This window comes from Hydra vulgaris, chromosome 15 (genome assembly GCF_038396675.1).
Source record: "Hydra vulgaris chromosome 15, alternate assembly HydraT2T_AEP".
Taxonomy (NCBI): Eukaryota; Metazoa; Cnidaria; class Hydrozoa; order Anthoathecata; family Hydridae; genus Hydra; species Hydra vulgaris.
Window position 1 is genome coordinate 3,565,001 of NC_088934.1, and position 16,213 is coordinate 3,581,213.

Here is a 16,213-nt window from a genome sequence, read left to right on the forward strand (position 1 = left end):
AATAATGTTATATTTAAATTTTTTTTATGTAAACATGTTTTTTTTAATGATTTTTTTTAATGATTTATATATAATAATTTATTTAAAACTATTTTTCCATGTCTTTCTAAAAAATTTTTGCAAGTTAATTTTTTAAGTTACTTTAAATTATGAATAAGTTAATTAAATCTTCCATTGCAATGGAATGATTTAATTGCTTTATTTTTTTTGTTTCTATTTTTACAAAGAATTTTTTAAAACTTTTTTTTTCAACTTGACTAACTAATCAGAGCATGAAATGATTAAAAATTACTATTATAATACAGTATTTTTTAAACAATTTTTAAACATTTTTTTTTTTTTTGCGCAACTTTTTGCAAAAAATAAATGTTTATGCTATTTAGAAATAATATATTTAACACTTTTTAGTAATTTAAATAAAATTTGTTCATTCATTAATCAATCATTAGAAGTAGTTTGTAAATGTATTTTGTATAACTTCAATAAAACATTTCAAAAGATAAATTTTTAAGTAATTTATTTTAAACGCATATATATATATATATATATATATATATATATATATATATATATATATATATATATATATTTATATATAAATATGAATTGTTGTTGTATGATTTAGTATTAAAAATGCTCAATTCGTGTTCGTTGTTAAATGCTCAACATTGAGGAAATATATATTTTTTCAAAAACAGAGCTTTTTATACTTAAATTTTAGAAAAAACAACTTTTAATGGAACTTTAAGTTTCAAGTTTAAGTTTCAAGCTTTGTTTAAATGAGAAATTCGAAATATTATTTTACAAAGGAAACAATTTGCTAAACAAAAGAGGCGAATTAGTCTCTAAATACAGACACAAAAATAAATTTTTCCTTTCATTATTTGATAGCGGAGATTAGTTTTCCATTACGTCTTCTTGTACTTTAACGTCAGAACTCATTCTACCGTAGTTTGTAATTTTTAAACGATTTTTTATATTTTTGATTTTGTACTTCATGGCTGATGATGATATATATATATATATATATATATATATATATATATATATATATATATATATATATATATATATATATATATATATATACACACACATTTAAACATCTATTTAAACAAGAATAGCTCAAATTCTCCACCACAACCAAAAATCAAAGAGTCCTTGTCTTAATTTAAACTGCCAATTTTTAAGATAATGCTGCTCTACAAATATTACATTAGTATTTATCTCACTGAAAATTTCTAAATTCTTTTCTGGTAAAAATCCTATATTTTTTTAAACTGTTTTAAAAAAAACAGTTTAAAAAAATATATATTTAAAAAAAAAAGCAATACAAAATTTAATTATTCTTGTACAAACTGAAATTCAGCTTTTTTTGCCTTGACAAACAAATGCCAGGATTTGACTCCGAAATTACTATTTACCTCAGCAACTTTTTTTAAATTGAATTAAAGTTTTGCATTTTTAATAAATTATTTTCTTATAGTTTTGTGAAATAAAATGAAAAATGGTTTTTATTATGAAATATTATTTGGTTTTAGAAATGATTTCTTTTATAGTTTTTTTTTTTTTTTTTTAATTAGAATATCTCCCTCCTTTCTGATAATTATTTAATAACTTTTTTTTTACTAACTCTATATTTGTTAATGGCTATAAATAGAAAAATGAAGTGCCCATCTTCAAAGTATGACTTATTGTGCTTTGCAGATGGGCTTATATTGGTAAATTGCCTACACACTTTTTTGTTGAAGCAATTTATCAAAATACTAAAAAGCTCTCAGCAAAATCCCTCAGTTAATTTTGCGCACTGTAGATTCTCCTCTATCAGCACCACCAATATAAAAATTTTCAAAGCCGCCAATTTTAGTCCTCTGAGACTGGATAAATTGCTCTAAGATTGGTATTTTCTCAGCTCTCTTACATTTACACTTCATATGAACATTTGCTATACATTTTGAATCACATTTATATTCTGAACAAAGGATTACATTTGCAAAATAAGATTTCAACAAGCTTGTCTAATTTTAAATTAAGTATTTCTTTTTCAGCTTTTTTTCCACATCCAATACTAACATTAACAGCTGACTCCATAAACACTCAAGTTTTTTATGAATTGTTTTTTTCATGAATTACAACAGGATATGTAAAAAGTACATTTGCTTTCAACCATTGACCAAGTAAAACGGGTAACATATCAGTTACTAGCTGATCTACAGTATAGTTCCTTATATTTTTCTCACTATTTTGCTTTTAGAAATATACCATATCTTAGCATATCTCTAGCTGTTGGATGCTCAAATGTATAAAGCTCTTTTCCATTCCCTACAAGTTTGCTCATTTTAATTGATAATGCATTTCTTGTTCATTTTGACATTTTTAATGAACAAAATACATGTTTACTGGCACTTTCCTTTTGATCCAACTATGAATTAATAATAACTTTTGAAAGAAAAAAAATGGCTACTAGCGCATTATTGTTAATAACCAAAATAAGAGAAATTAAAATCAAAATTTACCAAGCTAGCACTAAAATAAAATCATTTTTGAAAGTATCACTATTTTAAAAGTGACAACATTATATTTTTTCACTGCTCTTTTTTCTTAATTTGAAAAAATATATTTTATCTAAAATATTGACAAACCCTATTGCTTTAAGAAATATAATAAGCAAAGTTTTTTTTCATCAGAAATCATTTTTAATTGAAGCTTAAAATTTTTTAATTCACCTTAAGGCCACAAAGGCCACTACAGTCGAGTAGGCTGCTTTAGTTGCGGTTACAACCATCTCTCAACTTTATAGTTCCGAAACACGAATCTTGACGAACAAGGTCGCTGTGCAGAGAAACAAGTTGAGCGCAGTAATTCCAGGGATGTGGTGGGGATCAAACTCATAACTTCTCACCAAATTTGGCAGTCATTTTGATTTTACTATAGTTTTCATTTTAGGTGTTACAGTTCAACCATACATGTGAGTAAATTTTAGCTTCAGTGAAGATGTGATTAAGTTCATGTGATTAAATTTTAGCTTCAGTGAAGATGTGATTAAGTTCAGCATTAGCGCCAGTTTATTTTTGAAGATCAGGAATCAGAATGCAATATTTGTTTTCAATAGTGTTTATGAATTAATAAAATTAAATATTAAAGTATTATAATATTAAATTTAAACAATTGTGTTTATGTTTATAAGTGAAGTTGTGGTTAGCAATCACCCTCAATAAAAAATATGGTTGCAGTTAGCAGTCATCCTGAATAAAAAGTATGGTTGTAGTTAGCAATGACTCTCAGCAGATATATTGTTTATCAGTTTATGCATAAACAGAGATAAAAACTCTATTTTATAAGTATTTTTTTATTATTGGTAAGCAGTGTTTTCAGTTTTCAATTAGATCAGCTAAGTAGTTTTTTGACTTTTAACTGCCATTATGGTTTTTAAGAAAATTAAAACTGCAAAGCTTTTTCTTTAAAACAATTACTTATAGCTTTCTAGAGTTTATAACAATTCAAGACGGTTACTTTAGTTGGTTTATGGTTAAAAAGTTATAATTAACTTTTTTATTTTTGAATAATTATTTTATGAGATATTTGAAGGTTTTTTTTTTTTTTACGTTTTAAGTTATATTTATATACTATTTTTTCTTTAGAATTTTCTAGTTCTTGATTTTTTTCTTGTAATAGAAATTTCCAAGTAGGTAGTTTATTAAACATCAACACAGTTATCACAAGCCTTGTAGTGTGCAAGAAGGTTTACACCCTATAAGGCAAGCACTTTTGGTGCATATGCCTTATTCTGTTTTAATAATCTCTTATCGAGATTAATAAAATAAAATTATTAAAATTTGGTTAATTATCATGCTTATTGAAACATACAATTCCATAGAAGCACTTTTTAAATAATGTAAAATTTTATTGTTTTTGATCAATATTATTAGTTGGTTAGTCTTGAATTTTAATGACTGAATCAAGTCTTAATTTTCTTTTACTACTTCTCTCTATTATTTATTTTTAGTATGATTTTTATTATAGTATTTATTTTCAAATTTTGTTTAATATGTTTGAATGAAATGTTAGAGTTGGTTGCAATGATTGCAATGTAGAACTATAAAAATTAGATTTATCATAATATTATTTACTTATAGGTTTTAGTTTATAATTTTATCAGTCTTTTTGAGGAGTGTGTGCAGTTGCACTCCTTTTCTGACCACACGTATTACATTTAGTTTTGACAACATGACCACTGCGCTTTGATTTGTTTTTATAATTTGTGCCTTTTAAAAGTATGCTGAAAGAACCAAATTAAAATAACAAAAAATTAAAAAACAAAAAGTCATAAATTGAAAAAATTATATATAAAAAATGAGAAATTGAAAAAGAAATACCTGAAAAAATACAAGCATATAATGTAGTAGTTTTTTAAATTTCAAAGTGTTTTACTTCATAGATCAAAATTTTCAAAGTATACATTTGAAACTTAATTATAAGCGAAAATTAAAATTATTTTTACATAGTAAGCCTTCCCAGGAATAAATTGGTTGGTGATTTCAATGACATTGGTGATTTGAATGAAATTCAATGACATGTGACATGAACTACACACAATAGTTAAAAAAATGGTGTGCAGATGCGGTTCTTTTTATATTTGTAGTGTAATATTTTTACTGTTTTTGTTTTCTCATTTTTAGGGTGCTTGTTTTTTTTCAGTAACAATATTTAATTCAAGTCAAGAAGCGAAACAGATTCTTTGTCCAAAAAATTTAAAGCAAAGAATTTTATCATGCGAAGTCAGAATAAGTGTGCAACCACGCATGTCTCCTTAAAAACACTGATTTTCTAAGAGGTTTAAAAGTTAAAAATACACACAAACATAAACACATTGTCTAATTTAAATAATTTTTTTTTTTAATGGTTAGATTTTAGATCTCAAGTCAAAGTTTTCAGTTACTGAACTTGAAATTCATAATGCTTTATTTATCTCTGAAGGTTTTATTTTGTTTTTTACATTTTTTTATTTTACTATATATTAAGTTTAAAATTTTATTTTTGTTTTTTTATGTTTATTTGCTTAAAAGCACTGGTTTTAACTAAGAGCGTTCCTTTTTTGGTATTTCAAGAACATTCAGAACTAGGATTAGTTTGTTTTAGAATAACTACTAAACAAAAAACTAAACCATTTTGGTTTTAAGTTTGTGATGTGATCAATTGTTGTTGATCGTAATGTTTTAAATCCTTTTCATTACAACAAATAATTTTTATTTTCCCAGAGTGTTTTGAATTCTTTAAGATTTTAGTTCTCATTTGTTGTTCTTTTTCTGTTTTGGGCCTGATATTTTGATGATATAATTAAGAGTTTGTTTTGATAATAAGAATAACAACAGAAAAATGTTATGAAAATATAATTATATTAGCTGCCATATTCCAATTGTGACTGGAATTAAAATATGGGGTAGCATTACCTTGTATGGGCATATAGTCTTGTAAAATATGGTGTATCATTACCTTATATGGGCTCATGTAATCATGATCTTTATGTTGATGTTGTTTTAATTTTTGGCAAGGAGATTAAGTGTGTTTTAAATATTATTGAAACTGCAATCAACCTTAACTTGATTTTTTAGTTATTAATTTTTTGAATTAAATGTTGTTGTTTTTTTGTGAATAAAATGTTATTAAAATTTTTTGCAGTTACATAACTATTAGAACATCTAATACCCTATAACACATATTTAACACTTTTAACAAAAAATTATCAGAGCCAAATCACAATAAAAATTTATGGCTAATAAAACTACATTTGAGACACAATAAGGTGATTTAAATTAAAAGTTAGGTCAATGTAAAGTATTCTCAGAATGCTTTTTAGGTACACTTATTCACATCTCATTTAAGCCTTTCAGATTCCCTGAAATCTTTAAAAGTTATTTCATTTATTATTTTATAGGTATTGTTTACAATATTTACTTAAATTATTAATACAAATATTTACTTGAATATTTAAAAATACAAACATTTAAAAGTTTTGTTTAGGTGAACAAATGAGAGCTGAAGAACTTCTTTATAAAAACATCAATGGAAACAAAATAAGGGAATTGTTGAAGAAAACCCCTAAAGTGTTTTTTGAAAAACTAGCAGATCCTAATATTCAAGATGATGTCTCATTTTTTTGTTTTGAATATATATTTTTACGAGTTGTGTGTGTGTATATATATGTGTGTATATATATATATATATATATATATATATATATATATATATATATATATATATATATATATATATGTACATATATATATATATATGTACATATATATATATATATATATATATATATATATATATATATATATATATATATATATATATATATATATACACACACACGTATATATATATAAATATACACACATATATATATACACACGTATTTATACATACACATATATGTGTGTGTATTTTATTATACAGATAAACATGTTATTTGTTTTTACTGAAAATAAGTTTTTTTTTTTTAATTTTTCAGGTAAAATATCGAATGATTCTTGGAGAATATCCAAAGATTAGTTGGAGTAGAGCTGAAATGTGTTTGAAGTTAATAAATTTAAGAAAATATAAGGTGGAAGACTGCCTAGAGGCTGTCAAAAGCAATCCTTACTATAATGATTGTATACAATTATTGGAATGTGAATGCTGCATATGTTTTAGTAGTTATCCCAGGCACAAGGTTTATTTTATTTTAATTGTTACAATTTATTTTAATTATTACAATTTATTTTAATTTGATATTTAATTTAATTTACAATTTTTTAAATTAACTTAATTTATTACAATTGGATTAATTATTTATTGAAAAAAATATGTAACAAATTTGTGTTTTGTTTTTTAATTGGATTAAAGTGTGTTAGTTCCTTTTGCCAAACAAATAAAAAATATCAGCTCTCCACTAAAATATTTTTTCTGTATTTCTGTGATAAAAAAACACCAGGTAACTCTAAATACATTTTTGTTCGTGCTGTTAGTGAGTAAAGTTAACTAATAGCGCAGCAGATTGTATTAAAGAATAAGAAATTCCAAATCAAGTTTTGCAGGTACAGTTGAGTAGAGGAGGTCATATTACTTTAACTAGAGTATAAAAGTGTAAAGCTATGATAAGTATAAAAGTTGTAAAATTATAAAAATTGTCCTCATCCTTCTAGTATAAAAGTCCCTCATCCCTCTAGTATAAAATTTGTCCTCGATGGACAGCACTCCTTTTTGTGTCCAGTAACTTCAGGTGTTCCTTAAGATTCTATCCTTTGCCCTATACTCTTTTTAATTTACATTAACAATCTTCCGGAAATACTCTCATCTAAGGTGGTATTGTTTGATGATGATACAACCTTTAATTCTTGTCCTAATAAGAAGCCATCACTCTCTGATTGCTTGGAGTGGGCATTTGAGCTTGAAAAAGATCTCACTTCTGCTAGAGCATGGGGCTCTCAGTGGCTGGTGAACTTTAACTCAGATAAAACTTTATTTGAGCTAATCGTTATCGCAATAATCTTTCTATATTTATGAACATTAATGTACTTGATGAGTTATCTACCCTTCATCTTCCAAGATTAACTCTTACTTCCAATCTTTTTTGGAAATCATATATCAAATCCATTGCAAAATTAGCATCTGCTAAGGTTGCATTCCTTTATTGTGCTCGCCACTTTCTTACTCTTTCTATATCTGGGACGGATCTTTCAATGATGCCCTTTGTCTTCTTTTTTTTTAACATTTTCGCTTCCAACAAGGCTGCATGCAACCACTATAAGAGTTGGAAGTTACTGGAAGAGAAAAGATGAAAATTGCAGAGCAAGATAAGGATTGACAGATGACTCTAAAGACTGCAAATTATATCAATCAGGAAAGCAAGATAAATGAAGCAAATTCCAAAGAACTGATGTTTGAGGCAAAAAAATAGAGGAATAAGAGTTTTTGGAGCACTTAGGAACAGTCACAAAAAAAGGATGAGACTTAACACTTAACTTACACGAGAATTAATTTTAGTAGATGGCACAAGAGACGCTAGCTCTTTAGAACAGTTCCCATTAAAGTATTTGTAGAAAAGAGAAGAGAAGCAACATTACGATGATGTGATAATGGTTGGAGGTTGGCTGCAAGAGCGGGTCTAACTGTGTTTACAATGCGTTTTTGCACCTTGTCTCAAAGAGAAAGGGTATCATTAGAAAATCCGCCCCATATATGGCAACAGTATTCCATATAAGGCCGTATTTGAGATATATAGAGATAGAGAATAGAATCCAGAATAAGAAAGTGTTGAGCTCGATATAGAGGTTTTAGACAAGGTGTAAAAACTTATCTAGTTTTTGTCCTGGAATATCAGTTCTTTGGAATTCGCTTCTTTCATCATGTTTTCCTGATTCATATAATTTGGTAATCTTTTAAGTTGTCTGTTAATCATTATCTTTCTCTATAAACTTCATCTTTTCTTTTTCAGTAACTTCCAACTCTAATAGTGTTTACTTGCAGCTTTGTTGGAAGTGAAGATGTTGAAAAAAAAAGAAAAACTAGAAAGATGTTAACAATGTAATCAGAGACCTAGGTCTTACCAAGTTGAATGCTGAGCTTTTGATATCAAGGTTCAAACATTGTAGAAAGTGCTGCCAAACATCTTCCAACAAACAACTCAGAAAGAAGAGCTCAGTAAGGACCACCACAGAACAAAAATAGCTGATATTTTTGTGGCTAATGATACCATATGTAATCCTAATGAATTGTGCTTTATAGGAAGTTCATCCTTGTGTTTCAAATTTGTATTGCTTTACAATAGAACAACTACCTGTCCATTTTAATTTCTCATTCTGCACATCTTAAAAAGGGCTACATCTATGTCAAGATGATGCCAACTGCTTTGAATTATAATTACTTGAGATCGAGTGATTTTCTTAATGAGTCTTCAAGGTGGTTTTACAAAATTTAATTGCTTTTTTTTTGCTTTTGGACACCACGACACTATCACAGAACAGATTGGTCACAACAGACAGATTTCTCTGTTTGCAAGAGCAATGTGTGGAATGCTCATGAAGAAATATACCAAAATGGGGTGCAAAATTTTACTAGAAGTCCATATCCTTGAGGTTCATTTAAAAAATTTAAGAAGAACATATGAGCTTACTAAAAGGAGCAAAGTGACCATTTTCATACATATTTGACTTTGAACATCATTATCAAATACAGTAATGAAAACATGATCACCCCGAACATTTGAGGGCAACTTTGTGAAAGTGATTTACAGTACACTCACATTTCTAGGAAATCTAAGTTTTCTTGTTCTGTGTCGATGAAACAAATTTTCTTTGTGTTGTGGTCATAAAATCAAAGTTTGTGTAAAATGTAGACTTTTTCCTCAGTCATTTCTACAGAAGAATTTTTTTAAAATTATTTAGATGCTCCAAGTAGTCCTTACGATCTTATCACAGAGCATCCCAGAAATAGCATTTAACCATGAAGTTCATACCTTCATCCTTAACAATGTTGCATATATGGCCAGCATTGAACCACAGACCACAAAGGGAGAGTTCAAACCGCTACATTACGACTGTTCATTGAATTTTAAGCAGCCTTACATGATTGAAATATATGATTTTAAATTTATTTATTATTATTATTTATTTTAAATTTTTACATGATTGAAATATGAAATGATTGATTTTAAATTTAAGTTCAATAATTGTGTTACTTATTATGTTATGTTATTTATTTTTACTTTTTAACTTAAACTTAATTTAATAACATAAAATAATAACATAAAAGTTATTTGAATTTTTTTATCATCAAGTTTTTTTTATAAATTAATTTTTTTAAATTTATTTTACTTGGTACTAAAATAGACTAAAAATAGACTCTTGAACTTTGACCTTTTTGACTAAATTGACCCTAAATTACATGTAGTACTAATATTACATATTAAATTTTGTATTAAAAATTAACCCTATTTTGTTAAATATTATTTTGCAAATCCATAAAACAGAGAGTCTTAAATTAATATATCTTTAAAACAAATGTATTTATAATATAAAATTATATATAATTATATATTTAGTAAAACAAAAAAAATAAAAAAAATAAAACACTACATTTGTCAATTTTCTAAGAAAACCATCAACTTAGAAGACAGCACCACTTTTGTAATGAACATACTTTTCAAAATCAGTTAAAACAGCTGTCATCTACAGGACTGAGGTCTAGCATAGCCTATTAAAGAGAAAGCCATATTATAATAATTGAAAATATTTATTTCTGATAGGGACAATTATTTAACATGTTTAAAAAAACTACATAACTATATAGTAGTGGAAAATTATTAATTTAAAAATAATTGAAAACATCTCAGATAATATAGATTTAAAAAAATTACTCTATTATGAAAACATTTTGGCAACAGGATCAATGAAACTGCATAAAATCAATTTTAACGATAGACACTTAGGGAAAGGAAAGCCAAACTCTCTATCAACACAAACAGTTTATATAACAAACAAAGTATATTATGACAATTATGAAGAGTTGACGAATAAAATCTAACTACTAACAATGACATAGAATAATTATTTAAATTGAAAAAAATAAAATAGGAATGATAATGCTAAAAATTAAAAATAAAAATATAAAAATAAAAATAAAAGTAGATAGAAATGATTCAAGGTTACGATAAATATTTGAAATTAGAAGAAATAAAAATATGATAAAAGTTAAAGATAAAATAAAGAAAAACAAAAAAGCTTTTAAAAATAAGAAAATTTAATATTGTTACACGCATACACAAACATAAATATAAAGATATATACACATACTTACTCACATGCAAAGATACACATATATTTGCACATAAATAATATTTATGTGCAAATATGTGTGTATCATGTTGTTAGAGTGTACACACGCGCGCGTTTGTACACTCTAACAACATGAAATTAAAAAAAAAGTACATAGCAAAGCAACTAACGCACTAAAACATAAAACAATATGAACTGTACACTACAATGCCCAAACAACAATACACAAGAATACAAAAACAAGAAACAACAACAGAAAAATGTCCCTCAAAATTTTTATTTTATTTTAGTTCTTTTTAATTACTATTTTTTTTTTACTTTTTTTGAATATTTTTTTCTTTTATTTTTCTCTTTTTTTCTTTAAAAAATTTTTTTAAGAAAAATTTTTTTTAAAGAAATCTTTTCTTTAAAAAATTTAAAAATAAATAAAACTAAACTAAATCATGAGAGACTAATTTAAATTAAATTTATACTCAGTATATGTAATAGTAACTATTCTTTAGTTAAAAACAATGACATATTTTTAACATACTCTTAGGTGCTTGATAAACGGAAGGGGATGTTTATATATACCCTCTTCCCCTCCTCTGTTTATTCTCACCACTTCTTGTTTTAAGTACCCAAGAATATACCCAAGATAAAAAAAAAAAAATGATAATAATCAATAAAAATCAAATAAAATTTAACAAAATCCTACAATTCTAATAACAGAGGTAACATATATATGTATATATACATTTTTTTTGAATGTAGACATCTTGTATGAGAGTATGTAAATTGTTTTTTTAAAAACATCAGTAAATAAAAATTTCACTCGATGCTAAATTTATTTTTTTATTTTTAAAAGAAATTTTCACTGGATTGTTGTGACCAGCATTTTCAGCTTTTTTTTTTTTTTGTTTACTTTTTTTTTTAAAACGGCAGTTCTATTTGCATTTTTGTTTCACCTATATACTTTTTGCTACAATGACATTTAATAAGGTAGACTCCTGGGTGGCTGTTCATTTGTAGTTAAATTTATTTCTTGATGTTAATATTGCTTCGAGGTAAATTTTTTATGATCTCTTAACTCTTTTATAACCACTTCTCCATGTGATCTTGTTTGACTCTTTTATAACCATAACCCCCCTCCCCCCTCTATTTATTAGATCTTAACTAAATCCCCCCCTCCCTTCTCCTTTTAAAATTTCTTTTTTTTTAAAAAAAAAAAAAGAAATTCGTATTTATTGATGTTTTTAAAATAATTATATATATATATATATATATATATATATATATATATATATATATATATATATATATATTTATATATATATATATATATATATATATATATTTATATAATTTAACTCATTAGTATTAACAATAATTGATAAAAATTAAACTAATTTTATGATAATTTTCAAAATAAAAAGTTATTATATTTTAATTTAAGATTTATTGAAATCCATGTCTTTTTATAGGTTTATTTACAAATTTGTATGACAAAAAATATATATATAAACTGATTATGAAATGAACTTAAATTTTGATCACAAATATAAAACAATATTTAATAAAATTGATTATTTTTAATTTAACAAAGAATGCAGACCACAATGCACAATATTGTTTTAAAAAAATGAGGCAATGCCAGCCAGTATATTTTGATCTAAAGTAATAAAAATGATTAAATATTTTAGAACAAATTTAACAATTTATTTTATAATGTTTATAATAATTATATAAGTTTATGTATATAAACTTATGTAAGCTAACACGTAATTACATGTTAGCTAATAACTATTTTGTATTATTTATATTTTCATACCATTTCCAAAATAACAACAATGCAGCTAGAAAATCTATAAACCTGACAAACTAAAAAAATAAACTATATATGTATCAAAACATATATGTATACAAGTATAAACATAGTCAAATATAAGCAAAGTTCTAATCAACATGTATTGATTTAAAACAGGGTTAAAAGTCTAAGGGAAGAGTGTGATTTTAAGAACACGGTTCAATTAAAGATGCCACACAGGAGAGTTACTGACAATTGTAACTAAGTGCATTAAACAGTAAATTTATCTAAAAAAATAGTTTCAAATTATAATTAAATTTAAAAATAGAATTATTATTTATATACAAAGACTACATACTTTTTTTTACTATACATTTTTTCTACTATACATTTTTTTTGAATGTAGACATCTTGTATGAGAGTATGTAAATTGTTTTTTTAAAAACATCAGTAAATAAAAATTTCTCTTGATGCTAAATTTTTTTTTTATTTTTAAAAGAAATTTTCACTAGATTGTTGTGACCAGCATTTTCAGCTTAAAAGTTTTTTGTTTGTTTTTGTTTACTTTTTTTTTTTTAGATGGCAGTTCTATTTTATGTCAATAGGATGGTTTCATCTTTTTCAGACTTAAGTGCGCCAAAAATGATGTCCAACAAATTAACTGTCCGAGTTAATTTGTTGTGCACAATGTCTCTAGTGTGTGGCTAATGCATATCATTCTGTTTTATTTCCTATTGTACTGTTTTTGTGTTGTTACATTCCTGTTTTTATTTGCATTTTTGTTTCACCTATATACTTTTTGCTACAATGACATTTAATAAGGTAGACTTCTGGGTGTCGGTTCATTTGTAGTTTGGATTCTTGATGTTAATATTGCTTCAAGGTAAATTTTTTGTGATCTCTTAACTCTTTTATAACCATTTCATCACATGATACAACTATTATTAATGCTTTAAAAACCACTTCTTCACATGATACAATCTTGTTTGGCTCTTTTATAACCATAACCCCCCCCCCCTCCTATTTATCAGATCTTAACTAAATCCCCCCCCCCCCCCTTCTCCTTTTAACATTTCTTTAAAAAAAAAAAAAGTTTAGATAGAGAGAAATTCGTATTTATTTATGTTTTTAAAATAATTATATAAATATAAATATATATATATATATATATATATATATATATATATATATATATATATATATATATATATGTATATATATATATATATATGTGTATATATATATATATATATATATATATATATATATATTTATATATATATATGTATATATATATATATATATATATATATATATATATATATATATATATATATATATATATATATGTATATATATATATATATATATATATATATATATATATATATATATATATATATATATATATATATATATATATATATATATATATATATATATACATATATATATAATTTAACTCATTAGTTTAACAATAAATTAATAAATACAAATTAAAATAATTTTATAATAATTTTCAAAATAAATAGTTATTATATATTAATTTAAGATTTATTAAAAATCCATATCTTTTTATGGGTTTATTTACAAATTTGTATGACAAAAAATATATATATAAACTGATTATGAAATGAACTTAGATTTTGATCACAAGTATAAAATAATATTTAATAACATTGATTATTTTAAATTTAACAAAGAATGCAGACTTCTATGCACAATATTGTTTTAAAAAAATGATGCAATGCCAGCCAGTATATTTTGATCTAAAGTAATAAAAATGATTAAATATTTTAGAACAAAGTTAACAATTTATTTTATAATGTTTATAATAATTACATAAGTTTATGTATATAAACTTATGTAAGCTAACACGTAATTACATGTTAGCTAATAACTATTTTGTATTATTTATATTTTCATGCTATTTCCAAAATAACAACAATGCAGCGAGAAAATCTATAAACCTGACAAACTAAAAAAATAAACTATATATGTATCAAAACGTATATGCATACAAATATAAACATAGTCAAATATAAACAAAATCCTAATCAACATGTATTGATTTGAAACAGGGTTAAAAGTCAACGGGAAGAGCGTGGTTTTAAGAACACGTTTCAATTTAAGATACTACACAGGAGAGTTACTGACAATTGTAACAAAGTGCATCAAGCAGTAAATTTATCTAAAAAAAATAGTTTTAAGTTATGATTAAATTTAAAAATTGAATTATTATTTATATACAAAAAATGCATACTTAAGTTAAAATGAGTAACAAAGTAAAATATTGATTTTAAGTTATATATACCTGTTACCTGATTTGTTCAGGTTAAAACAGCTAAGTTTGATGTTAATAAACTGCCCAAGAGAATAAATCGCAATCATTATAACTAAGCACATTAAATTAGGCTTTTTATATATAACCAATTACACATTAGAAGATTCTATTTTAGCCAATTACATTCATTATAACAATTCTAACTAAGTACATTAAACATTAACTAAGTGCCTTAAACATTAACTGGAGGAATAATAATAATGTTCAATTCTGTAATATACACGATAATATAATATACTGTTGAGATTTAACACTATGTTAAGTTTTTTACAAACATAACTAAAAAATTTATATTTAAATAAGTTGAGATTTTTACCTTCTATTGTTTCAATTAATGGTAATTTGTTTCAGAATTTGACTTTTATATTTGTAAAAAATCCTCTCAATTTAAATTTAGGATTTTTTATGAGTGAATAAATAATGTTTATTCCCATGAATATTTAATGAAGAACGTGTAAAATTTGTTTAGCATGAATGCTAAGAAGTTATTTTCACCATGTCATGATACCATTTATACATTTGTATGAAATCTTGTGTTGTAAAAATATCAATTTTATTTTTTTTAGCCTATCACTGTATGAAAAATATATGAAAACTTAAAATGTATAAAATATAAATTAAATTATTAAGCTTATAAACTTTAAGTTATTATATTTTAAAGTTTTAAATTTAACAGTACATTTAGGATTACAGTGTTCAATTAAAAAGAAAAAAAAATTTACGCAAGATGATAAAAAAAATTTTTTTAACATTATTAAAGAGTTTCTGAGTTTTCTCTTTTTTTAATATTATTATAGAGTTTCTGATATTAATTTTTAAAAAAACAGACTTGAAAAACTAAAGTCATTTAAAAACTTTTTAAAAAGTTACTTTTTCACTTGTTGATTTTATGCTTTTAAAATAAACAAGTTAAATATTTTTTTTTGTTAATTACTTTTTAGCTTACATCAAATCTACATTGCCAATGTCAATATTGTTTTGATTGCTACATTGAATATTTGGATGTGGCCATCACTCAAAATCATATACGTCATTTGGTTTGCGCAAACTGTCAGTTACCCACCGAGGAAGCTGCACATAAATCAGAGTATTTCACAAATTTAGATAATCAGGTCAGTTTCTTACTTTTAAAAAAAAACAAGGTCAGTTTCATACTTTTATTTAAAAAAGTCAGTTTTTTACTTTTATTTTAAAAAATGCAAGGTTAATATAAAGTGACACTAAAAAAATATTAAAAATTCTTGTGGTTGCTCCCATACCCATTCA

The 16,213-nt window shown here is 24.5% G+C and overlaps 1 protein-coding gene across 1 annotated transcript in view; it reads left to right on the forward strand.

Moving 5' to 3' along the window:
- LOC136092474 (E3 ubiquitin-protein ligase RNF31-like) overlaps positions 1 to 16,213 on the forward strand; it is a 126,710-nt gene that overhangs the window by 62,912 nt on the left and 47,585 nt on the right. The window contains exons 6-9 of the mRNA XM_065820758.1: positions 4,908 to 4,977; positions 6,022 to 6,146; positions 6,515 to 6,715; positions 15,889 to 16,059. Coding sequence (XP_065676830.1) covers positions 4,908 to 4,977; positions 6,022 to 6,146; positions 6,515 to 6,715; positions 15,889 to 16,059 — 567 coding nt within the window. The remainder of the gene's footprint in view (positions 1 to 4,907; positions 4,978 to 6,021; positions 6,147 to 6,514; positions 6,716 to 15,888; positions 16,060 to 16,213) is intronic.